Here is a 27,037-nt window from a genome sequence, read left to right as displayed (position 1 = left end):
GTTTGGCCTTTTCAACTGCTTAGTGCAGTTAATACGCATATGATTGGAAATTGGAATATGGACAAAAGTTGATTGGTCCAAATAAGTGGGTTTGTTTCAAAATTGAAATATTTTAGAGCCTATGCTCAGTCAGCATAGACTTTTATGTTATTTAGCTTACTGTTTAGTGCAAATAATATGCATATTATCGGAATATGGACAAAAGTTGAATGGTTCAAACAAGTGGGTATGTTTCAAAACTGGAAGTTTGCAAGAGTTTATGCATTGGCAGTTGAGACTTTTGTGTTATTTAGCTTTCTGTTTGTTCCTTTTTGGGACACTATCCTATATAAGTAATAACAAATTAGATTATGATCTTACATTGATTTTTTTTTTTAAGCTTCTAATGGAAATATAGAATTGTATACCTTTCACTATCTCTAAATTTTAGAGGATTCTTTTTTATTTTTGTTAAGAAAAATCTGGTCGAAAGTCACATTAGGCTTGACTTATTCAAATTGCATTAAGTAGACTGCATAAGTTGAACTCTGGCATTTATATTATTGAATAATCCGGATTCAAGCCATCCAGAAAAAGTTTATCAGCATAATTTGTAATTAAACAAACCGCATAGCACTTAAAAAAAAAAAAACTGGTTTTCCGCCTGATTAATTTGAAAGTATGTTTATTCTGATTGCATTTTTATTGTTTGTTTTCTTATCTTTGTTCATTTGAAGGGATTTATCAAAAGATGTTTTTAGAAGTTGCTTAACAAGTTTCAAAATAAAAAGTAATGTCTGGTAATCAACTTGAAGAAGAAAAAAAGCATCTTTTGAGGTGAGAAAAGGGGTCATGAACCTACGATAATGCAGTGCTTTTACATCTTGTCATCTTGTCTAATGCAAAAGATTAAAACGACAACGTCTCGAATTTGCTAACCAGACGGCAATGATTAGTTCATTAAACAAACAATCTATTTGTTTCTTAAGAGTTAAGAATATTGTTTGCTTAAGATCGATCAAATTTGTGTGTATCACAGCAAATTCAATTGTGAACGTGCAACCAGCACTTGAAAAAATATTTCAGTGTATCCAGTACCCTAAAGTATTTTGTAGAGCATTTAACATTATGAAGTAATTTTTAAGATGCGTTTCATACCATGAAATATTTTTTAGATATGTCCAGCAGGTTGCTGGACGTATCTAAAAAATACTTCGGAGTGTTAAATACACCATAAAATATTTTATGTACTAGATGCACCTAAAAAAATTTTGCATGTTGGATGCATTTTAATCCTAAATTATTTGACTTGAAATGATTGGCGTAATAGATTACTTTGAACAAGAGACTTCTACAATTTCATTAGATTATTTTTTCTATCGACATAATTATCTGGTTATCACCATCAACTTACCACCCTAGAGTCTAGCGCGCCTTTTTTTTTTGTCTGTTTTTTTTTTTTTTTGCCAAACCACCTGTGGAGCTTACTTGTATGTTGTTATGCACTTGTGAATAAAATTATTGTTTTTTTTTAAATCCCCTTTCAAATTGATTATCACATTTGGCCAAAAAAAAATTGATTGTCACATTTAAACATTAAAATAAGATTAAGGGGCGAGTATGATAAATTTTAAAAAATGAATTTTAGTTGCTTGTAACAAAAATACTGAAATGTCAATATAAAACATAAAAAATAAAAACTCTAACAAGTTATATTGTGAACATTGACCCAATGAGTGAAAATTTTTTAAAGGAGATGAAAAAAAATACGGGGGAGACAATCAACTCTAAAATATTATACCTTTTTTGCCTTTAATTGCTCTGCTCCTCCAGTGTATCAAACAGAACAATGTATAATTAATACGAAGTATAAGAGAATACGAAGAATGTACCAAGTTATTAGAAAACCAAAAAGGAAAACAATGAATCAATGAGAATACACAAATGGCTGCTGTAAGGGATGCTTTTGATCCAAGGAGGATCAGAAGCCAGAAGCAGATTAACAGGCATCACATCAACCAGCTAGTAATTCACAAGCAATAGATGATAACTAGTAATGCTCTTGATAGATTGCTCCAAATTCTGCTCTCCATGCTTGATCATCATCATCATCATCATACGCATTGTTACGTGCAACATCATATGAGTCCTCTCTATATAGTGGTTTCAGTGCAGCCTCTGGTAATTTGCTCTCTGCTAGGTAATGCTTCATGGTTGTCATCTCCATCTTCTGTTTCTTTTGGAGCTTCTCTATTTTCTTTTTCAACTTCTCGTTCTCTTCTTGTACATTTGCAAAATTCTCCTGTATAAAACAGAGATATATGAGATTCATATGAGATAAATCAGAATGTTTTGACGGCGTGGATTTTGAATCTTCTAGCACACATCAACAAAGGTATAATTAAAGCTCTACGAACGAAAACTGAGAGAAGAAAACGGAAGGAGATGATTGAATGACAGCTCTCCTTTCCGTGATTTCAATAATTGTCTTCCCCAAATTAGAATTACTTTAAATAATAATGAAAGGGATTTTTGAAGTTTAGCTGAAAATCTTTCATTATCCTTCCATCTTTTATTCATAATTCCCGAAGATTTTGAGCCAAAAGTTTTCAACAAAGGAGGACTCCATTTCAACGCACTGAAGCAATGGCTAACAACCCTATAGGATGGAATTTTACCTGGGTGACGGATACTGCATGCTCGGCTTCTCTAAGTCGAACGAGTAGTTCTCCAGCTGCATGCACAGCTTCTGCAGTGTCTCTAAGTTGAATCTTGAGGCTTCTGTTCTCCTTTTTCAAAAATTCTCTCTCCCTTTCTCTCTCTACCCTCATTGTAGAAAGCTCAGCTGCAAGAGATTTGGCAAATTTAGCATGGCTCTTTTTGCCTGTCTTTGCTGCCGCATGCTTCATTTTTGCTATTCCTTGCATAATAGCAGTGTGCTTTGCAGACACGTCATCATATCTTTCTTGTAGTTCAGCATAGTGTTCAATCATTCTCGAATGCCCTTCAACCGCTCTTTTCAATGCATCTTCCAACTCTTCCTTGCACTTCTTCTCTAACATCAATTCCATCTCCACCTTCTCTAAATGTTGACGGTTTGACTCAAGATCAACTCTCAGTTCATCAGTGAGACAAATCCATTCACTTTCCATTTCTGTCCATCTTTGTCTTTCTTTCTCTGGCTCTTCCCCACCATTAGCCTGAAAAAATCCACCACTTTTTTGCAGCTGTATGGATCTGGATATCAATGAAGATCTTAATTTATCTGTAGATTTTTTAATTGGTGCATCACCACCACACAAGTGCAACTTATTTCTTAGATTCTGAATTTCCTTCAGAAGTTCTTCCTTCTCACTATCGTCAAAACAGTTGTCTCTTCGAGGAAAATCTTTTTGTACTTCTTTAATTTCTGATTTTCCCTCTGAAATTTGTCGTAGAAGATTTTCTGAGATAGAGCCGCTCAGAAGCTGCAAATGACACCAAGAAACTGATAAGAAACCATAAAGATTGATCAACTCAATCATCAAAAGTTTACTTTTTTTAAGATTCCTTTTTTTTTTTTTTAAACTTCTAATAAGAACGCAGAGTAAGCGTATTATTAATCCTTTATCTTATGAAAGTTGTATCAGAGTCAAAGAATTGTCAAATAGATGAAATGCATAGAGTAAATAAATTACTGAAGCAGCTGACCTTTTCTTGATCTTTTAATGAGTTGTACTCTTCATCTTTGATCTTCCTGTCGGTGGCTTCATCATACACAATGATGGAGTTTATTTCCTTTTCACCTTTGTATTTCTCGACCTAGAGAAGTCAAATTGTCAATTACGGAAAAAATTCACACCGTATGCCCAATTCATGAGACACAAGATTCTTACCAACTGACTTAGCTGTTCAATTCTATCTCTTTGTTCCTTGCAAATGATTTCAAGCTCCTGCTCTCTCTTCATGGCTCTTGCCATTTCATTTTCTAAATGCTAGAAAAAGGAGAACAGAAATAAACAATTAGCAATAATCACTAAATATTATTAATGGAAACTTAAAGTCACAATGCAGAAATGCAGACTTTTGGAACCCTATCTTCCAAGCTTTCTTTTTTGCCACAAGATCCACAGAGGAAAATAGCAGGTACTACATCACTTGAAGGTTTCTCCTGTGTTTGCGTAGAAGAATCAACCTCTTCGATTTCTGAGCAGGGTTTCAAGGTTAAGTGCTCAAAGGAGAAGGAAGTTGAAGATTTGTTCAATGCAGAGTTCTGCTGATGATAGTCAATTATCTGTAAGCCTCTCTGAAGACTGGCTGCCAAGGACTCAGTGGGGCCCGGCAAAACCTTACCCGATTGCCTTAACCTGTCCTTACTATAGTTCAAACTCCCTGCTGCGTTATTCCAACCTCCAAGATAACTTGACGAAACAGCCATGCTTTTCCTTTGTGTATTTCTTAGTTTTGGAGACTCAGACAACGGAGGTTCCAAGGTCGGAGAGCCAACTGAAATGCTGTTTCTAGATGAAGATTTAATCGCCCTTAAACTGCACGATGGAGCCATTTCATCCTCATGACAAAGCTTGCTCACAGTTTTTTCTGAATTTACTTCCTCTCTTGCAATGTCATCGCCCTCAATCATGTCAGCATCAAAACTTTCATCAACGGAATAAACCTGGGAACCATCTTCATCGACAGGTATGTCTTTTGGATGATCAATTTCACATGAACCGTACAAATCATTAATGTGCTTGCTTAATTGCTTTATCTCAGCTTCATCCACATTTACCTCTTCATCAGTATCATCATCTATGTGAGGTAGGAGTAAAGAGCGGTTTAAGCTGACTCTCAACTTATTCAAGCTTTCCCGAACATTGCATCCTTGGAAGTATCCATTTTTACTCCCAGTTGAATTATGAGCATTAGTCTTTTCTCTAATAAGTTCTTCCTGCGTCCCAAAAGAAAATGGTTATACATTTTGAGAATTACATTAGCTTAATCCTTGAAAAAATATATATAGTAAATTTCCTAGAGATGACATATACCTTTAGCTGCCGGATTTGATCACTCAAACCATTAGCTTCATCCTCTTGTAATTCACTGACAACTGACTTGTTCCTAATGGATCTTATTCGTTGTCCCAATCTAAGAGTACATAGTGTTTCGCCATTACTCCTGCAATCAACAAGAACAATCTTTATCTTCAGAATGGTGGGGCCCACATGTTGTCATTGGTACTTGGCTCTGTACACAGAGAAAAATATGCTCTTTGATTTAAGTACAGTACTTGTTATCAGGGGAGATGGAACATATTACTGAGAGTTTGACATTTCCACCGAGTGATCCTTGTAGCAAGCGTGTTAAACAAGAACTCCTGTTAGTAATTTCTGCGGATTTGACAGACTGAGTTTCTTCAGTCAGAGCATCCACTAGGTCCCTACACCAACGAGATAATTAAAACAGTCATTACTGATATGATGTATTGATGTGTAGAGTCCTGATAAAATTTAATCATCATATTTACATATTCATATAGGCAAGATAAGAGTAGCGATCCACATTCAGCCAACGTAACCGAAAGTCATCTATGCAGACGCTCACAAACATTCCTAAGCCACCTTTACTAGTCAATTCTAAGTGGGTGTAATACATACATAAGGACTATACATCAACTAAATGTAATTATTCACAACACATAATAAATTATAAATACTCCTCCAGTCCTAAATATAAGATCCTTTTGTAGTGGAAATTCCACTACAAAAGGATCTTATATTTAGGACCGGAGAAGTATCATTTTAATTCTATATACATGAAAATGTTCTGCACCGCATCTTACCCAATGTCAAATGAGGACTTCTTCAAATTTTTGCTTGCCCTTAGACATGGTCTATCTCCATCTTCAATTTTATTTTCGTTCAATCCAGCAAGATCAATAAGGGTAATTCTTCTTGTTTTTGAGCTCCTCAAACCCTTTGATGAGATTCCCTGAAGCATTAGTTGACAATTATGACATTTGCTATGAAAATGATAGTAAAATGAGCAATACAAGCCCCCTTTTGTATACTTCTAAAAGATACAGCATACACAAAAGCAGCAATTCTATGTTGTCAGAATATAATCATGTGCTGATACCTCGCACCAAGACTCAATTGTAAAAGTGAAAATGATGTGTGATGTGGAGCTCTCAGAATTTAAGCTTGCTGCTTCAACTTTTCTGCTTGAAAGGCCCTGCAAAATATGTAGAAAACTTTACATTAGTGGACCAGATATGATAAATTACTGCACTCGTCAATGGAACAAAGAACTTTCAATTTTGTCACCACAAAGCAGCAGTAGTTACTCAAATGCTTCCATACCTTTATAAGAATTCGTGCCACATCCTCATAGCCAGTGACATATTCCTCTGTCAAATTCTCAATATACAAGACATTATTGGAATCTTCCTTCAGCTGCGATATTTTGGACCAAGCCCTCATTAAATTGAAAACAAGTGGCACAATATAATCACTTGATGGAAAAACTGTAGCATAAGGGATGGCGCAAACCTAACCTCAAGGTTTTGCTGGACTGGATCAAGCAAATCCCCAATTTTCTCATTCCATATCTGCTTAAAAACAACAAACTAATATGAATTAACGAGGTTTATGGTCATTTGAGCAAGAAAACCCACCCCCTCCCCTCCATAATTGGCCCAAAGTAATTAATAAATAAATAAATATGAATATGAAAACAAATTTACCTCAAGGAAAGAACAACGACATTGATGATTGAACTGTTTCCCTTCGTGTCGCTCCTACGAATGACAAAACAAGCTCATTGTCAAAACTCCAAACCCATGATAGAAAATTTACCCCTAACAATTAAACTCAAATCATACTTTCTCAAGTTCAGAAAATAACATTCTGAAGATCCGAGGAGCCATTCCCTGTTTACTATAACGCGAGGGTTCTTCAACCATGGCACTTAGGGGACCCCACATTGTACAAGTCTTTCCAGTTCCAGACTAGCAAAAAATAAAAGAAAGTATCTCAGATAATCATCGTTGGTGTTAATAACCATTTACTACAAATTCAAATACATTATATAAAGCTTTGGATACCTGTCCATATGACAGGAGCGAAGTGTTGTAACCAGCTAAAGAATTTTTAACTAATGGGACTCCAACTGAGTGAAAAATATCTTCCTGTACAAACCAAAGCTTATCATTATTTTCCACCCTTAGGTGCAGAAAGCAAGAATGGAAGACTATTGAAGCAAAGAAAGTGAACTACTAGCAACAAAATCTAGGTTGTAATAGTCTCTTCTAATGATCCCATCGGGCAATTTTATCATTATATTGATCCCTTCTGGATTGGAAGAGTAAATTCTTCGCATTAAAAAAATGGAAATTCGAAGTAAAAGGAAATAAAATAAAAGTCAAACATGCCCCAGTGAAGCGTTTTAAATAAGAGGTTGATGCTTTTAAAATTCCATTGAGAGAGACGAAAACAGATAAAGAATGAGAGGAGAGCTAAGCTGAGTTAAGCCCATTCAATCCTGCAACGAAAAATGCAAGAAAAAAACACCACAAAGCTACGGAAACTTCAATCCCAGATTACAGCAACAAAGAAAAACAAATTGATTATACCAGAGAGGGAGAGATAAGAGAGGGATAAAATGAAGAAGCCCTTCTCTCTTTGCTAAAACCAATTAAGCATAGAGTGGCCCAAAAAAAAGCTCGCTCCCACCATTTATATGAAGATAAACGACTAAGCATTAAAATGCATATCAAGATTCCAAAGTGAAATTTCTTTACCTGATTGGACTTTGAATCAAAAACCGAATCAAATGTGAATTGTTTGTCGGCAATACATAATGTATCAGGTGAAACCTTCTTAATGATCTCATCTCCTTCTCTTCCTTCGTTATTAGCAGGTCTGATTCGTACTACAACCTGTCACAAAACGCGATTTTCGTCAGCCAAACAGATTATATCTCAATTCAAATTCTTACCTCAACCATTAAAAATTACAGATTCATTGTGCAGCGCCAAGCAGAAAGAAAATATATTATCTACTTGCCTTAACTGGGGAGTCCTGAGAAGCATCCGATTCAACAACTTCGGGCTGGGAAGATGGGGCTTTGGACTGTACTTGCTTCGTTGTGGCAGCGGACGATTGGTCATTGCAAACTTGGATGTTTGGATCAGATGGTGGAGTATTTTCGCTATTTGGTTTGGGGATTTTGGGGTTTGAGATAGACTTCTGTTTGGAAGAGATTGATCTGGGAAGAAAGCTTTTGATGGAAGAGGACGAAATACTACCGAAGAAACCAGTCTCGGCACTTTCCGCCTTTCTGCTTTGCCTCATGTTTTTTGCCCAACAAGCAAACAAGCCAGCCAAGAATCAGAAGTAAGCAACTGTGCAGAGATAGAGAGAGAGGGGAATTTGGATTCAGACGTTGTAGAGGAAAGAGGAAGAAGAAAGGGCATTTCTTAACCCAGCAGCTGATTGAAGAGTGACAGGGGATGAGTGAGAGAGATGACCGTTAGAAAGCTGGCATATTACTAATCTTACTGAAATGACTAAATTGCGCCTAAATCCTAAATCAATGTAATTTTAGGAGCCTGTCAGAAGAACCCAAGAATCACGCTTTTTGCCAGATTGATCCTTCTTGTCTTTGCAAGAAAACGAAATATTGTATATTTGTATCAACTCGATTTAAATAAATGGATGAATAGCTCCTTATCATTTTTTTTTTTGGGAAAAAAAAGATGAATTATTTAGGGCTTAAGAGAAATGTTAACTGTTTTTTTGGCCAAAAGAAAATGTTAACTTTGATGCATAAAAAAATTAGTTGATATAATCTTTAGTTCCTCAAATTTGTCTTTATTTTGATTTTAGTTCTTCAAGTCCCAAATCATATATTTTGGTCTCTCAAAAAATAAAATAGTCTAAATTTTTATTAGATTATAAAGACTAATATTTTAAATAAAAAAAAACTTAAAGGACTAAAACTTATAATTTAAAACTTGATGAACCAAAACAAAAATGAGTGTAAATTTGAAGGACCAAAGTTTTTATTAACCCTAAAAAAATAGTTAACTTTGGATTTGAAACAAAAAAAAAAAACAAATTTTCTGCTCTAATTTTGTCCCAAAAAATTGCTGTTATAAGAAAAAAATAGTTCCGACGGTCGCCTTCCTATGTTTTAATAATTCAATTTTTATGAAAGTGCAACAAAATCATTCTATTCATTATATACATGGAATCGTTTGTGTCTTAAATTTACTTAGAAATTAAAAAATCTCTGTACAAGTGAAAATGTAATTCATTAGACATCATGTCACATATTCTTCAATATACAATTTACAAATAAAATGTAATTAACTATATATACACCTGGTAAAAAAAAAATTAACTATATATACACACACGCAAGTCGATATCAATTTAGTAAATATTTAGTGATAATGAAATAAATCTACTTATCATATTAAGGAGGAGTGGATAAGTCATTAATATTGTCTAAAAATAAAATAATTTTTTATTTGAACTGTATTTAAATAAAAAAATTGAAATTTGTATTATGCTTGAAAAAATTCAACAATAAACCTGTGTTATATTTTACAAAAAAAATAAATACTGGTTAGCATGATAAAAATTACTCCAACCTAAAACAGTATTCGCAGTTATTAAAATATAATGATCATGAAAAATATAAAGCTTATGTGTTGTGTCTTTTTCATATTCTCAAGCAAAAAGGCGAGAATCCCATCAGCATCAGCGGGTGAGCGGGGGACAAAATAGTCCACGCAATAAGCGAGATTCAAATAAAAGTAGCCGTTGGGGTCGGAAAGCTTACCTTGACGCTGGATCACCACTGTCTTTTCATATAGCATTAGGGACCACGATAATCAATATTTAAATCTTAATCTCAATCATAATTATTTAAGATCTACCTAACTAATTTGATGAGTAGATTAAATAAAATAATTAAATTAATTATTTGTTAAAAATTTGTATTAGTTTTCCTAAAATACCTTTTTGAGCTTCAAATATTGATCATTATGGTCCCTAATGATAATATGATATTAGTGTTAGTAGTTATGATTTGAATCTTATATTTAAAATTAAAGTCATCTTCCTACTAACTCTTATACTACCTCCTGTCATTAATATAAGACCATGTTTGGCTTTTATTGTGATTCTAAATATAAGACCATAATCCACTTTGTCTGTCATATTTATATATTTTTTTTTCTAATATAGTCCTTCTAATAATAGTAGTTTTAGCCAATACACTTGATTAGTAAGGATATTTTAGAAAAAAAATACTTATTTATTACAAATAACTAACTTAACTTCTTTCCTTAATCTTCTCAAATTAATTAACTAGTTCTTATAAATAGGACAAGAGGTAGCACTAAAAATCAAACATATTATTTTCATATTAATATTAGTGTTATTACTACGTCCAGTACTCAGTATAAGAGCTACTTAAGAGTTGAGCTTGAATCTAAATATAAAATCATAGTTCACTTTGTCTCTGGTATTTTTTACAAAATATCCTTATTAATTGCAAAGGTTCCTACCGAGGGATAATTTTAATGATCACATGCACATGATTGAAGAAGCTGATTTAGGAAGATCAATACACATTTATGACAAGTAATTAATTTAATTTTTTTAATATTTTAAAATTATTTAGTTTTTATATTAAAAAGAGGATGAGCTGGTAATTTAAACAAGTCCTAGTGATATTGCGCGCAGGGATAAATTTGTGGGCCTGAGCCCATTACACAAAAACAAAGATAGAAACGAATGAAAGAAAGCAGACCAGCCCATCAAAAATGGATTGGCTTTGCTGAGCTGTAAACCAAACGAGGCAGGCAGTGATTTTTCTAGTCCAACCTTTCAATTCATCCTTTTTTCAATATATTTTTAAAATTTTCACAAATTCAAGTTGGTTCTGTATTTTCATTAAAGTTAATAATGAAATTAACTCTAATTTTTTTGAAAATGAGCCATTACCCTTTTTCTACGTAATTGTTCTAGTTGTATAAAAATGATGAGTCATTGTAAAAATAAAATAAGGGCAAGCCCTAAACCAATGAGATTTGGACGCATGCCTTTATGACATATAGCTTAACTCTTTGTTATTATGACTTGATAGGTTTCTTGAGAACTTACGCCAAAACGCATATGATCAGCTGCAAATTTTTCGGTTTGACTTGTAATTCTTTTTCCTAATTTTATGGTTTAGGATTTGCATGGAGAACTTTCTATAAGTCCTCATGTGATAGTTATGAGTCAAACTTAGAAATTTATAATTTATTTGAAACCTATTATTTTTTTCCATTAATAATTAATTTCCTAGCCAAGCGACTAATATGTAATTTTCCTAATAACACATTTTTCAAATTGATATAGTCCTAGCACTATGTGTAGAAACCAGAAGAAATACAATTTATTTAGTTTTTTGTCATGAATATATAAAGCATGGGTCTAAAATACTCACAAAGGTATGTTAAAATTAGCCACATTTTGCAAAGAAGGAAGAACAAATTTTAATGAGGTTGATTTAAAAAATTAAACAAACAAAATTAAAGGTTTTTTTTTTTTTTTTAGCTTTTTACGTTACATTTTCTCCCTACTAAATTATTATTATAAACTCGCTTTTCCAATATTTTAAAACAAACTTATTAAAAAAATTTCTTCCTTCCATTTCTCTCACATCAAACATTGGCTTAGAAACACAAGAAGTGTTATAAATAATAAAATATGTCCAACTATGCTTCATTTGCTTTTATCTTCTTTTATGGTTTTTATTATGCTACTATATACCACTTCCGGTTATTAATATAAGAGCTTGTTTGACTTTTATTTTGATTATAAATATAAAACTACAGTCAACTTTGTTTCTCATATTTATCTATTTTTCTTAAAGTAATTCTTGTAATAATAATAGTTCTGGCTAATACACTTGATTAACAAGAATGTTTTGGGAAAGACAATACCTATTCATTGCAAATAACTAACTTAATTAATTTTCTTAATATATTAAAATTAATCAATTAGCTCTTATATTAAAAATCAGAGGTAGTATATATATAGTCATCAGCTTATATTTGAGCATTATGAGATTCAATTGAAAATAATTCTCTCCAGAGTGATACATGCATTCATATTGATTCCAACTGAAGGTTTTGTTTTGATTTAAAAAAAAAAACTCAAAGTTTTGTACTTAAATGGTGAAAACCCTTTTCAATATTATATATATATATATATATATATATATATTTGTCTATCTTCTTTCACAAGCTTCTGTATATCCATTAAAAGTTCTCACATTATTGATTGATTATTGACATAGTGTCACATGATGACACGATCGCCTTTAATTTGCATTATATAAAAGTTACTCTTGTTTAATTAAATTGTTTTCTTATATTACTACTCATTCTATTCTTAATATAAGAACTATTTAACTAGTTTGATTAGATTAAAAAAATTAGACAAATTAATTAATTATAAAAAATATGATATGTTTTTTTAAAATACCATAATCATTTTCGTTAATATTCTCATTTTCTCTTTTACTTGATTATAGTTGAGGGAGTATTTATAGGGATAATTTTAAAAAAATTAATAAATATGAGAAATAGATCTTATATAGAACTAAAATCAACTCAATAATTAGATCATATATTAAGAACGAAGTATTATATATTTTCAAAAACTACTATTTCTCATGTGTATCATACGATTGAAGACTTATAACCTAAAACTAACCAAACCATAACTAAAAATGCGGCATTAAATTATTATTTTAAAGATATAAAATCAACGATCAGTGATTCTAATAAATAATAATAACAAGAGTAGGGTGAGATTTTTCAAAAAGTGAAATACACATAATTCAAAGATATTGTCAGGGAGTCGTTGAAATAGCGGGAATATGGAGAGAGACACGTGGCCCCACAATAATTAACGTTTGATTTTATAATTCAGATTTGGTGTATTAATAATTGCCCAAGACATAGGGCATTGTATATGCTTTTGGACCCACCTTAGAAAAAAAAAAAAGTGGCGGCATTTTTCTAAATCAAAGTGCTCTTGTTGCTTTCTAAAGCTGGAGATTTCTTTGTTTTAAGATCCACTGAGTTCTCACACACTTTTTTGTTTAGGTAATTATCTGTGTCTTTATACATATTTTTTGTGCATAATTTTTTATTGTAAAATTTGTTCATAGTCTCAAGGTAGGAATGATTCTTTGGATGATTATACATGATTTTGGAAAAAAGAATATCATACTAAATATAATAATATGAATTAGATATATAAGGTTCACATACTAAAAATTTGTGAGTTGAGTTTGTATAATGAAAAGTTGGTTTGAGGCAAGTTTATTTTAGTTCATATCCATTGTGAGCTTACTTGCTTTTTTTTTTATAACAATATCTTTATTTTAATTTTAATAAAAGAGTTTATTGTTTTGCATTTAATATAAATATAACATTTTTATATTTTATTTATCATTTTTATATTAATGGAATAATTATATAAGATAAATCGCATGTTTATACTTGTAATTTTTGAATTAATTTGGTTCTATAACTTCATAAAAATATAAAAATAATTTGAATTTGCTCAATAAAATTTATAATTTTATTTTAAAATTAAAAACAATTTGAAAATATAATAAAATAATACTAAAAAAAGGTGAGTTCGGCCTGCCAACCCAACTTTATTCGGCCTCAAACCAACAAAATGTCATCCTATCTTGAGAATGAGTTCTCCAATCTGACTTGTCAAATCTATAACTTGCATAAACTGGTTCTACTTAATAATCATAAACACTCATATGATCTTTAGTGTAAGACATAACTGAATAGTTGATATTAGTTTTATATGTAGCCATTTCATATGTTTATTAATTTCTTTTAAATTAATTCTATTACTACTCTCTCAGTAATAATTAAGTAAGAGAGAGAGGTAAAAAGGGAGTTAAGGAAGATGTTTAGAGTGTTTTAAAAAAATTATATTAATTAATTTAACTAACAACTTTAATTTACTTAAATTAATTAATTAATTCTTATATTAAAGATAGTATGGAATTGGATTTTTCCTTTTTGTGTTTTGTGTATGATGTTATTGGGAGATACAAAAGCTTGTCAAAATTACACCTATCAAGATCATTTTCTTCTTTTTTAGGAAAAATTCGAAGTGAGTTGAACTTCATATTTTTACTAAGACCAATCTATGCCTCGCAACTTAAAAAACATATGTACAAATATTTATAAATTATCAATCACCAACAAAAAAATTAAGACATAAATTAATTAAACTTATTTTTCTGTCCAGTTCAATTATTTGCTGCTAGTAGTAGTGACTAATTTCGTTACACTGCAGATTTTTTAAAAGGGCTTTAGTGGTGACCATGACACCAATTCAAATCATTTCATTAATATAAGTGAGCTATGTAAAAAAATGGTAATGGAGGAAGGGACCATAATAAGATGTTTAAAAGTTCGTCTGTTCGCTTCGGCAGCAACTAGTAAGAGATGTAACAAAGGCGCGCGCGCGCGTGTAGCGCCTGTAAAGAAGATACAGTGCGGAGACGAAAAAGTCATACGCATGATGCCAGCGCTGCCTTCAGATCGCACTCAGCTTCATTCCTATTGGCATTCTCATTGTCTGGGTCCACCGCGTGGGACGGTGTAGGTATCCCTTATCCCATCCTCTTCCCACACCCGACGTCCCTTTTCTCCTCTCTCTATATATATTCACACGTTCTCACAAGTATACTCTCGCATTCCCAGTTGCATTCTGCAGAAGTAGACATAGGAGTAGATTTTATTCTCTTCTTTTACATTTCTCTGTTTTCTCTCTCTTTCTCTTCAAATTCCCAGCTTTATTGTTTTTCTTTCAATCTCACCTCGATTCGTGATCTGGGTCTCTGTTGATTGTGGATTTGAGCCACAGCAGTTTCCACTTTGACTTTCGAGGCGACCCCGGCAGGGTAATCCACTTGCGCTCATTACTCTCTCCTCCTTTATTCGCTCTTTTGTTTATCCTTTTGTCAAATTTTTCTGTTCATTTGGTTTTTATGCTTTTGGTTGATTCGGATGTCGAAGGAGGATTTTAAGTGGTTTCGTTAAGAAACGTTGCGCTTTTGCTTTCCCTGTTTCCCTCCCTCGGATTCTGGCGGTACTGTTTCTGCGTCGAAAAAGTTGATAGGTGGCGGTGGTAGCTTTATTGAAATCTGATCAAAATTTGGCTCCATTCGCTGATTCTAATTTGTTCTTCTAGTTCTTTTATCTTGGTCGGTTTTGGGGTATTCTAGCAGTTCATCTGAATTTTTCACTTTGGGGCCTGCTTGAGAATCTTTCATACCGCCTAAGAGATTTGTGTGCTTTGGCTCTCCAATTTGCATTTGTCCGCTTGTACAACATTGTGGAGGATTTCTATTTAAACCTTCTCATTTCTCTCACCTGTAGAAGTAGATTGAGTGTTACATTTCTTTTGATATTATTTCACCTGCAACTGGTAGATCTGCTTGAACCAAGGTTTTAAAGTGGTCTATTCATGCTATGTTTCTATAATGTGTGGGTTATACCAAGTACTGAATCTTTAAATTTTTAGTTCTAGCCAGCTACTTTTGTTTTAATTACAGTCTTTTAGTGCTGGTGTGTAACTGTAAGTGTTAAGAATTGTCTGTGGCTTTTGTCTGGGCTAAAGCCTGTCTTTAACTTAGGGTTACTTGATTTTCTTCTAGTTATCCTTCTGTGATATGGAATCTCCGCAATCTGTGGTGTCACCTTTCAAGAGCTCTGTCTTGTCTAAGGACATTGAGGTCAATGGGAAGGAAGCTGTTATGTCTAATGTAGAAGACAACTTCATCGGTGTTCTTGAGGTTTACATACATCAAGCTAGGGACATCCACAACATCTGCATATACCACAAGCAAGATGTTTATGCCAAGATTTGCCTCACTAGCAATCCTGAGAACACGGCATCCACCAAGATCATCAATGGCGGCGGAAGAAACCCTGTGTTTAATGAGAACCTTTCTCTGAACGTCAGAACTGTGGAGTCTTCTCTCAAATGTGAGATATGGATGTTAAGCAGGGTGAAGAACTATCTAGAAGACCAGCTTCTTGGTTTTGCTTTGGTGCCTTTGTCTGAAGTGCTTGTCAAGAATGGTGGGACGCTAGAAAAGGAGTTCTCTCTTTCTTCAACTGACCTGTTTCATTCACCAGCAGGCTTTGTTCACATGTCTCTGGGATACACTGGAGCTTCACCTGATGTTATGGTGGCTCCAGCTGAAGAAGTTGCTCAGAGGGACTCGGAAACTTGTCAGTCTCTGGCCAAAGACTTGGAAAAGATTGAGTTCCCGGACCCAGAAATAGCGAAAGAAGACCACCGGATGGTTTCAGAATACTTTGGCATTCCATGTGAGGAGAGCTTTACTACCTCTTCTGATGCTGCTGAAAGCCATAGCTCTGAAGAAGCAGGTGTTCAGCTTGTAGAGAGCTTCTCAGCATGCAGTGTTGAGTCTGCCCAACCTCATAAAACTGTTGATTCCCCAAAGAGCAGCGTGTCAACAAATGGGGTTTCCTCATCTACTCCTTCAGTGCCTGCAACCTCAGATTCATCTGAGCTTGAACAAGTCTCAGGAACCAAAGAGAAGAAAACTGTGGAACACAAAGATGGTGAGAGTGATGCCTCAAATGGTGTGCCAAATGATTCAGTTTCAAAGCCTGTTGTGACTATGAAGATTGAGCCAGAACCAAAGGTGGTGCAGCAGGACATAGTAGACATGTACATGAAGAGCATGCAGCAAGTCAATGAGTCCCTGGCGAAGATGAAGTTTCCTAATATAGACGTTGAAAATGGACCAACCAGTTCAGGAAACTCGACCTCAGAGCAGAATAGTAGCTCCCGCGTGTTTTATGGGAGTAGAGCTTTCTTCTGAGCTTATGTTCAATGAGTAAACTTAGTGAAGTTCTTTAGGTGTTTGCCATGAGATCATTCAATAAAAATATGACATGTAAAAGAACTTTCTGAAATGTCTCAGGTAATACTGATCTTACAAAAGACATGACATGTCATATTTTTATTGGAGAACATATCACAAAGATCTTAAGAATAATACCTGAAGTGTTGTTGCTTAACTGGTTGAAGAAGATACTGGCAGGTGACTAATGATTTAGATTACAGAACCAAACCTGATATGAGTGATAGAAAAACATAATAATGTATTATCTAGTATTCTGTTGTGGTTTCTTCTTTGGTACTTTGAGCTATGTAGACTTGTACATGAAGAGACTGAGTCATTAGCAGAAATGAAGCTTCCTAATTTCGTCATTAAAAGCATAGTTTTCTGCTGAGCTTTTTGGCATAAATGATTAAGAAAATTGCTGACAGGTAACTGTCGAGTTTAGAACCAAAAATGATGATAATAGCATTGAAATATAGTGATGCAAGTATCTTGCAGTGTGGTTTCTGCCTGTGTACTTCAAGATTTTAAGGTGATATGGATAAATATTGTACTCACACAAGCATGCTTCTTTCATGTTAATCCCAGATGATGCTTCTTCTGTTTTGAATGAGAGAGGTAGTCAGGTAGTTACAAACAGTCTGAGCAGGATTGAACTTGCAATTTCCCATTTACAGGAAAGCTAGGGGGTGTTTGGAAACCTCTCAGGAAGCATTTTTTAGAAGTGTTTTCACGCAAATAAGACAAAACTCTTTTCACATGCTTATTTCGTATATCGTAAAATTACTTTTAAAATTTTAACCTGGTTTCTATCCAAACACTCTTTACTTTTCTATAAGTGGGAGATAGCAATGCCATTGATAACCCATATGCATCATGATCTTTCTTGTGTCACTACGGTTTTATTTATTGGCCTTGAATTTCTAATCAAATTCCACCTAACCATGCCAGCATGCATTGGTAAAATGTACTCGAGTAAAATCATTGTTTTAAATTCTGTAGATGAAACCATGCTAGGAGAGTTATCTCTGTTTATGTATAATCCAATTATAATTGGATAGTCCTTTTCTTTCATTGGTTTTTTTGGGGAAAAAAATCCATGTAGGCATGAGTTAATCATGAGTGATTATTTGATATCCCTTTCTCATGGAGAATGCAAAAGCTAATTGAATTTAATATACCTTCCTCTACAGTTATCTCAAATATAAAAATTAATTATATTTTGGATGTGTGAAATCATTGCTTCTTGTACCTATAGGAGTAAGACGTGATTTTCAAAAGGGGGAAATACACTTTCAAATATGTTGTTGGAGAATCGTTGAAGTAGTGGAACGTTGAGATGAATAGAGAGACACCCAAGACCCCACCATAATTGAACCTTTTTTTTTTTGGGTACATTTGGGCGTACAATTATTGCCCAACATCTAGGGAATGTAGCATATGATATGCTGTGGGATCCATACACCAAAGAAGATTTTTATTGCTCAGTATCTTTAGGGTTATAGGATACCCTTTTTTTATTTGGGGTAAAAGTTCTTTGGCACTTTTTGTTTTGGTAGTTATGTCTCCATTTTTTTTTGTATATATAATCTTCTACTCGTCTGATTCTTAATATAAGACTTAATTAATTAATTTGAGTAAATTAAGGATATTAGTTGAATTAATTAATATGATACATTTCTTTTAAAATAACCTAAGCATCTTCCCTAATCTCTTTCTTTCTTTCCTATTTGACTATTGTAAGGAAATATTAATAGGGTTAATTTAAAAAAAATGATAAATATATGAAATAGGTCATATATATTACTAATATTAACTCTCTAATTATGTCTTATATTAAGGATGAGAAAAGTATTATAAAACACACCTTATAGTGACTCTATATATGATTATGTATGGTCTTTTTCTCCCCTTGCCAGCTATGTATGGCCTTAAATAGTAGCTCAGACCTTCAAATGTATGTGTTCATATAGGATTATACATAATAAAAAATAAAAATTCATCTAAAAGGAATTATAGTCTTACAAATAAAAGGTTTGTATCATGAAAAAGAAAAATTAAACAAGCATGGCAACTTTACACCCATTTTTGAAACTTGCATTGAATTGGGGTCATCAATAAAAATATAAAATTTATAACAAATCATTTAGTTCTTTTCTTAATGTAATATATAATGTGATTATGGCGTGAAAAACACATTAAAATAATCAAATGTCATATTGTCTTCTTTTTTTTTTTTAACTACAGCGGTCAAAATATAGCTAAGCAATTAATATACTTTCTTCAATTCCATCCCATACATGAGAGATACTTATGACATGTTTAAAATTTTTAGTACTACTTATATTCTTAAATATAAGGTTTAGTTTATAGTGCACATTGTACTCCAAATTAGATCTCATATTTAGAACTCAAGGTAGTATCATTTTTCATTTTTTTAATTAATTATTCGTTAGTATTACCATATTAATTTTCTCTCTCTTTCGCCAAACATTCTCTCTCTTTCATGCACCTCTTGTTCACCCTCCTCCTCTCACTTATTTTTTCCTTCATAAATAAGAATATTCTTGAAAAAAAAAAGTTAATTTTTTTTATATATTTATTGTATTCAATCGATTTCAATTAACGTTTTAATATATGTATGCGTGGACATAGGAGACATATATACCTTAAAAGACTGAGTCATTTACCAGAAATGAAGCTTCCTAATTTGGACGTTGAGAGCAGAAACTACAGAAACATCACATAACAGTATTAGTTCCTTTTGTGTCTTATATAAGCAAAGGCAAAAGCTTTATATATATATATATATATATATATATATTGAGTCATAATGTCATATATTTTAATATTTATTAATTAAATCAGTTTTCCTTCACTTCTTCAATCTCTATTTTAGCCGTACCACGAGCTTTGCTGGATGTCCATAGTTGCACCCTGTAAATCAAATCATGAGTGATAGCTTTAGCCCCACACACACATGGTGAGCACTAATGTTTGTTGAGCTTGAATTAGGTTGAAAATACATTATTGTCCTTTACCACTTTCTTTCCTTTTCTTTATTTAGAAAAAAAATTGAAATCTCCTTGTCAAAAGTAATTCTGTTTGAAATATAAGGATTAATCTTTTGGGTTAAGCTCAACTCCCATCTTGTTTTTGTACTTTCAGATCATATTCAACTCCTATTCATTTTTAAAAAAATTTCGAAGTCAAATGAAACTAAAAATATGATAATAATTACATCAATAAATAAAATAATAAACATAATACAATCAATTTATTTATAATAATATAATATAATATTTTAATTTATTTGTTTATCTATTGTTTACAACAAATAATAGGTTCAAGAGAGGAAGTCATTAAGAAAATATTTACAAAGGATGTCTTGTATCAAGGAAAAGTATTTTGAATGAGAGAGAGAAGGTATCCTTGGCTTTATATATTTAAGGTACTTATAATTATTTTTTGGCCAAAAATTTAAGGTACTTATTTTCAATCAAATTAAAACATATGATTTTCTTAAATAAACATAAAATTCGGAAGAAATAATGGGCGGAAATAAAATTCCATGGTATGAAACGGTGCGTTGAAGTCAGAGAGACCGGATCTGCTGCTTCCTCTTCTCCGGCTGCTAGGGCACTGCATTCTGCGAGCAGCAGAAATCCAGCAACGAGACGGAGCCTAGGCGCCGGTCGAAATTTCACACATCGCTCGCATTCCGCAGTAAGATCTTATCTCTCGCCTGGGTATTGCCTTTCCATTTTATTTTTCCCAACGCAACTATTTTTCTTGGAGGAACTATTCGAATGATGGGTTGGATTACTGTGTTTGGTGACTAATTATTGAACTGTCATGATTTTTGTAAAATTAAAGACCTTGAGCTTTGATTATAAGTTTAATGAGTGAGAAGGCTGCGATAAAATAATTCTACAAAACAATGTATCTTGCTTTTCATTACTAAACTCACTGGTCATTGATTTTGTTGTAGAAACGAATTCTAGATGCGAGTGTTTTTCCCTTCTCTTGCAGGATTCTATGGCGACCATAAGAAGTCTGAAGATTAAGACGAGTACCTGCAAACGCATTGTGAAGGAGCTTCATTCGTATGAGAAAGAAGTTGAGAGAGAAGCTGCCAAAACAGCCGACATGAAGGAGAAAGGAGCTGACATCTATGACCTTAAGCAGCAGGTAAGACTATGCCTTCCCCCATCCGTCCAGATGCAGTGTGGAGCTCCTCAGTGTTCATGCCGTACCATATTCTTGCAATATTCAGTGAATGGTGTAATTGGTAATCTAATATGAGGCTGAAATATCTGCTTGTCAATGTAACCTTTTCTCTTTGAAATCTAAGTCCTGTAGCCTTTGGCTTCGAACCAGTACCTTTGAAATTAAACTGAAGCACAAAATGTTAATATTTTATCCTGAAATTATCAAGTGTTTTCTGAACAAAAGAGGTAGGTCAAGTGTAGCAATTTTGTCACATCAACTGGCACTTGTTACACTGGGAGAAATCCTGTCTTGCTTGGTGTAAGTTCATTCAAAGGCAGCTTCAGCACTGTCTTAATCTCCACTTCTGTATGTTCCTCCCCTCCCCACTTTCTCATATACCAAGGTCTATTCTCTATCAACACATGGACCAAATAAGGGCAACTTCAGCATTGTCTTAATCTGAACTCTTTTTATGATCCTCTCTTCCCCACTTCCTAACAAAAATAAATAACGAAAAAGTGAAAGACGCTTAGAGGCAGAAATTGATATTCTCAGCATCTTGATCTGTGAGATGGAATTCTCAATATTTTACTTGGGCTGTAATAAGAGCTAAGTAAGCATGATAGGGACTGTGTCTTTGCAATTGCATTATGCTTGAATTGGAGCATCACTTTTTTTAAAAAAATAAATAAATAGGATATTAAATTATTAATCTTTGAGTGTGCCTTTCATATGCTTCCCTTGTAAATTAGTTGTATCTTTTGTTGATATCATTTGAACAGGAAAATGTACTGGCTGAATCGAGGATGATGATACCTGACTGCCGCAATCGCCTAGAGGCTGCACTAGCAGACTTAAAAGGAATAGTGGTACTCTATTCTTGCTTTTCTTATGTCTTAGTTTTCTATGTTGTCTGATGTCATGTCATAAAATTTTCTACAAAATCAATACTTTGAAGTCTGAACTTTTGATGACTTGGCATTATTAACAAATCAGTTAGCTGACCCTACAACTTTGATTAGAGAGTATTACCCCTTTGTTGATTTTATATGATTATAAGCACGCTATTGGTATAGAAATATGGCTAGATTACCGCTGATTCTAGGGATAGTTACATATGAAAACGTTGACAACTTGAGGGCAACCAGCAACGAATCATATTCCGTTGAAGAATGCTAAAACATAATCATTTTCGTGACTTTGCCCTTCTCAAGTTTTACATAAACAAAGCATATTGTGTTTTAGTATGCTAAACCATAAACCTGTTTGTCTTATCGAATCTCTCCCTGCTTTAAGTATAACAATACCGGGAGTTGAGTCTGGGATGTGCGGGAAAATGGACTCTTGTCCGGTGCCACTATTTTATTTTAGAATGTTTGCTTCAATTTCAGGCGGAGATGGAGGAGTCAAACGAGAAGGAAGGCCCTGAAATTGATGAAGCTCGTAGCACCATCGCTGATGTTGAAAAATTATTTGAAACAACTGAAGCTTAGCAGGGCTGTTTCGTTGATGCCTTCAATGCAAGATATCAGACCGTGTTATATAGTCTTCAGGCCAAACATCCGCCATACCTAGTGGCTTAACGATCGAGGGAAAACTTTGCTTATGAGTTTGAAACTTGGATGATTCCGTCTTGTCAATTATTGTTTGTTACAATGTGATATCGATCTGAGTGTTCTAGCCTGGAAGCAGCTTATTACAACCGCTACTTAAGCTTGTCAAGTTTTTCCAATTTTATATGCATAACACATCTTGCTTGTTGCATCACGTGGATCTCTTGCACAGAGTACGCTTTTGTTCTGGATTGTATATGTCAGATTTTGGTAGCTTAGTTTAATCTCCCGCATTTCTCTCCCCGAAGCTTGTGGAGGAGACTTGGACATTTCTTGTTTAATATCAGGCTGTTATGGTTCAGCTGGTACGTACAAGCACTACTTTTGAGCCAATTTGTACATTAATTGGACGCGTCGTTTTTTTACAAAAACAAATATTGGTTAAGGATATCTTGGACGTTATTATGACAATTTTAAAAACAATTTTCAATGGGCCAAATCCCAAAAAATTACACTGCAAAATCCTTTGGTTTTTCTGAGAACCCAAGTACCTTCCTCACTGAGTTAACAACACTGATTTCAATTAGATTCCCATCCCTTATCCTTGTTTAAGAGTATATTTGGGAGTTGAAAGGAAACGACTTGGAAAGAAAACAATATGCATAACAAGATAATTGAACAGGAAATTTATTATTTACTGGTAAGTTTCCACCTCCTTGGCCAGAGGCACTGCTTTTTATTTTGGTTTTTTTTTGGGGGGTGGGGGGGTCACAATTCTCAGGATCCATCCCCCACGTTAAGGTCTCCCCTGAAAGGAAAAGCTCTCAATATAACCCCTCTTTCCCTTACGTTATCTTCCATCCAAACGAACAGTTTATTAAACATTCTACAATTGAGCTTTTTCATGAAAGAAATTATTTGATGCTTAAAAATAGAAGGGAAAAGACATTCCCTATCTAGATGCTTTCCAATGCGGTTTCTTTCTTCCTTGGATCATTGCAAGAGATGTTATAGAACTCAGCAAGGTAAGCCAAAGCCTGTGAGTTGCTTTCACAAACCTTCCACAGGGATGCAACCTCTCCTTTGTAGACAGTGCCCCAATCCTCACAAGAATCCAGAAAGTCAAGCAGCTTTGAATAGAACGAATCGTAGTTCATCAAGATGAAGGGAATGGGAAGCTTTGATCCAATCCGTTCAAGCTGTATTAACCCCATAATCTCAAACATCTCATCTAGAGTGCCAACACCACCAGGAAGAGCAACAAAGGCAGTCTTATCAGATGACTTGTTCCTCACTGCAGCATCCACCAGTCCATGTTTCCTTGCTGAGAAAAACCTGAAAAAGTAAAATCAGTCTAAAATCTATGGAAATTTGGCATAGATGTGGACAAGACTAGTATGTCTTTTGTCAATGCATGAATCAGTTTTTAAATGGTAGAAGGAAGTTGGGAATATCTAGAAGCAAGATCAAAAGCAAAATGTCTTTTTCTTCAAAAGAAAAACCCTTACTACGAAAATATCATCCAACATTATGCTATTTCTAGATATATCATTTTTTAAGGCAATTTAACAATAAAAGTACCTTTCTGAAAGATTAGCTAAGCATTCGGGGTATTGCTAGAGGTACTCACCCAAAATGCCTTTTTGTTATGGCACTTTTTGAGAAGGACAAAACACTTTGATGTATTTTGCAAGTGTTAGTAACAAGTTAGTCAATAAGAAAAAGACAAATTCATATTATTTCCAGCTCAACATCACGTGAATACATGTTTTTCAAATTTTTCTTCCACGTGTTACAATTTTATTGAAGAACCTAATGGCAAGTTCTTAAGGAACTTTACCCAAGTTTCATTGTTTCAGAAAATGTTTTATTGAAAGCACTGCCAAACTAGAACTAAGCAATCAAGGAATGGTGGTAAGTTGCCTGCAAGTGAAGTAGGTTTCGGAAGGTAAATAAGGATGGACATTGGAGCTTGTCGACTCCCCTGGCTCCCTTCCAATCTTGAGTCCACCGACTGGTTTTCCTGCTTGCATAGCACCTTGAGTGACAGCATCCATTAGCCCTGGTCCAGCTCCAGACCATGAAGTGCAGTCTAAAAGATTTGCTATCTGTGAAGACATGTATGTAAACAAGACTCATAGCAACAGCTGCTGGAGATCCAGTCACTATGATTATTGTACTTTTAGAGACAGTAAGAATGTTGTTTACAAAAAAAAGGAATAAGGCCTTATATCTTTTATAGTCTTCATGCTTATATCACCACAAACAAGCGTGCAAGAGAACAGGAAAGAAGCTCAAATTTGATACTTTAAAATCATGCAGTTGTACATTGAGAGAGAGTGATACAAAAGAATGGAAACTATATGTTTGATTCGTTTTCTCTCTTTACACTCACTCTTTCCTTTGTTTTTATCTCTTTCCGACTTTTTGTGACTGCAGAGGATTCTTATTGAAGCTCAAATGGTATACTCTATCAAACCCTATAAAGTTTCCTAAAAAAGACAACAAAGGCCAATCCTATTAAATTTTCTAATCCCCTCAAATTGGAAGGAAGCTATAGGAAGAATATACTTGCCTCTTTAGCCAGCTCTTGTGCTCGCATGTAATGTGAATGACTGGGCCCCATCCTTGAAGAACCCAGATACACAACTCCTCTCCCTTGTCTGTTTATGAGGTCATAACATCGTTTGATCTCCTCTTTAACCTTTCAAATTCCAAGACCAGAGTGAGTGTCAATTTTCTGGATTTTCAGTTTAACCGCAAATTTTCCACAAATTCTTGATATAAATAGAGAAGAAGGCACATGCTGGCCATTAGTGGAACATCCATGAGCATTATCCTAAAATACTTTTCTGGAGATTCTACAACATCGTTCCAGTTTCCAACCACATCTATACACACAGTCATGCAATACGTTTCATCATAGACAGTTCCATCATAGTTTACTGATTGTCTGGCTCAAATATGATTATCCAAGACCATTTAACCATGACATTAAAAGGCACCATGTGGAATAATAGAACTAAAAATGAGAAAAGATGTCAGAATCCGAACACGAACCAGCAGCAAATTAGTAGGTGCTAGGCATCAACTACAATGAACCCATTATTATATTTGGTCCATAATTGTGTTTACATTGAAGAACATGATACTGCCATTCCTGTCCTCATATTATGTCATTATTTTGCATAAGAATATTAGTATTATTGTAGCATTCAGACCCAATATGAGCAGGTGATAACTGTCAAGCAGTCATAAACAAACTCACTCATAATTACCTCCTTTTGGTGTCTCAGACTCCCTATAACTTCCCCCTCCCTAGACCTAAAGCCCAAAACAACAAAATGAAGATCCTAAGCAATGGCATGCGATTGCAAAATGTTACCCAATAGAACACTTCCTCGATTTACATATTAAACAGTGAGCAAATAAGGAAAAACATATTAACTAAAAATTTGTTCCTTGGATTATCAGAGTCTATTTATTTTTGGTCTCCAAAAATTACTCAATGAGCTACAGGTAGCACACATGGAAACACATCAGACTGACCCACTGTAAGGACTAACAAGCAACGATTTTGTTGTTTACTGGCTCAAGCCATTCACTCACCAGTTTTCTGGATTAGAAGCAAAATATGTCTAACAACCCAATAATCAAATTGCTGATTTAGACGAAAAATAATTAACTGAAGTATATCCCACAGTCTATTACGATGTAGCTACTTCTAGAGCAGAGAAATAGGTTGTTCACCCTTAACAAAACAGTACATGAAAATATATCGGCAAAAGCAATGCTACAACAGTAACATTTGCGTCAAGGAAGTAGATATTACAGTTCACCTCATCTGGGCTTTTCCTCTCATCAAATTCAATTGACTCTTGTTTACTCAGAGAAACCCCCACTTGAGTAAGCCTCCGCTTTGGGAACTTGAAATTAAGAGTGTTCTGCTCTGTTGTACTGAAAGACTGAAACTTGATTCGTCTTTGATGAAATCGAGAGCCTCCCACCACAACATGAGAACCTAACGAACCCCATGTTGAAAATCCCATTATGAAGGAGCCTACAAGCTTCAAAGAAGGGTTACTAATTACTATGATTCCGCCAAAAGGTTTCAGACTTTCAGTCATCTGGGAAAACACCGAAGAAAAGCTGGCTTTGTTTTCTCACGTTATCTATTTGGACCTTTAACCATGGGCTTAGGCTCGATGCACCGTGATGGACTTTTGGGCCGCATTTTTATTTTAGTTTCGAATTTGTAACGAGCATAATAGCATCCAATAAAGTTGAGTTTAGTATAAGGGGTTAGTTCCTCATAATGTGACGAACTA

The 27,037-nt window shown here is 34.0% G+C and overlaps 3 protein-coding genes and 1 pseudogene across 3 annotated transcripts; 2 read left to right on the top strand and 2 right to left on the bottom strand.

Moving 5' to 3' along the window:
- Positions 1 to 1,981: 1,981 nt before the first annotated feature.
- LOC114726766 (kinesin-like protein KIN-12F) lies at positions 1,982 to 8,343 on the bottom strand. The gene is made up of 17 exons (XM_028913467.1): positions 8,022 to 8,343; positions 7,757 to 7,894; positions 7,061 to 7,144; positions 6,839 to 6,964; positions 6,701 to 6,754; positions 6,512 to 6,565; positions 6,310 to 6,410; positions 6,094 to 6,208; positions 5,798 to 5,946; positions 5,246 to 5,395; positions 5,004 to 5,133; positions 4,537 to 4,906; positions 4,043 to 4,464; positions 3,855 to 3,953; positions 3,670 to 3,780; positions 2,658 to 3,446; positions 1,982 to 2,281 (listed from the first exon to the last, which is right to left on the bottom strand). The coding sequence occupies exons 1-17, from the start codon at positions 8,307 to 8,309 to the stop codon at positions 2,030 to 2,032; spliced, it is 3,432 nt and encodes a 1,143-aa protein (XP_028769300.1). The 5' UTR covers positions 8,310 to 8,343; the 3' UTR covers positions 1,982 to 2,029.
- A 6,414-nt stretch (positions 8,344 to 14,757) lies between these two features.
- LOC114726805 (uncharacterized) lies at positions 14,758 to 17,314 on the top strand (annotated as a pseudogene).
- A 3,245-nt stretch (positions 17,315 to 20,559) lies between these two features.
- On the top strand, positions 20,560 to 23,070 carry LOC114725843 (tubulin-folding cofactor A). The gene is made up of 4 exons (XM_028912416.1): positions 20,560 to 20,670; positions 20,977 to 21,135; positions 21,939 to 22,025; positions 22,548 to 23,070. The coding sequence occupies exons 2-4, from the start codon at positions 20,983 to 20,985 to the stop codon at positions 22,647 to 22,649; spliced, it is 342 nt and encodes a 113-aa protein (XP_028768249.1). The 5' UTR covers positions 20,560 to 20,670; positions 20,977 to 20,982; the 3' UTR covers positions 22,650 to 23,070.
- A 310-nt stretch (positions 23,071 to 23,380) lies between these two features.
- LOC114725833 (cytokinin riboside 5'-monophosphate phosphoribohydrolase LOG2-like) lies at positions 23,381 to 26,836 on the bottom strand. The gene is made up of 4 exons (XM_028912408.1): positions 26,549 to 26,836; positions 25,285 to 25,413; positions 24,633 to 24,817; positions 23,381 to 24,044 (listed from the first exon to the last, which is right to left on the bottom strand). The coding sequence occupies exons 1-4, from the start codon at positions 26,834 to 26,836 to the stop codon at positions 23,666 to 23,668; spliced, it is 981 nt and encodes a 326-aa protein (XP_028768241.1). The 3' UTR covers positions 23,381 to 23,665.
- Positions 26,837 to 27,037: the final 201 nt, after the last annotated feature.

The sequence above is a fragment of the Neltuma alba genome, unplaced genomic scaffold (genome assembly GCF_004799145.2).
Source record: "Neltuma alba isolate B1F8T4 unplaced genomic scaffold, ASM479914v2 tig00002420_pilon, whole genome shotgun sequence".
NCBI lineage: Eukaryota > Viridiplantae > Streptophyta > Magnoliopsida > Fabales > Fabaceae > Neltuma > Neltuma alba.
This window is presented reverse-complemented; position numbering and strand designations above follow the sequence as displayed.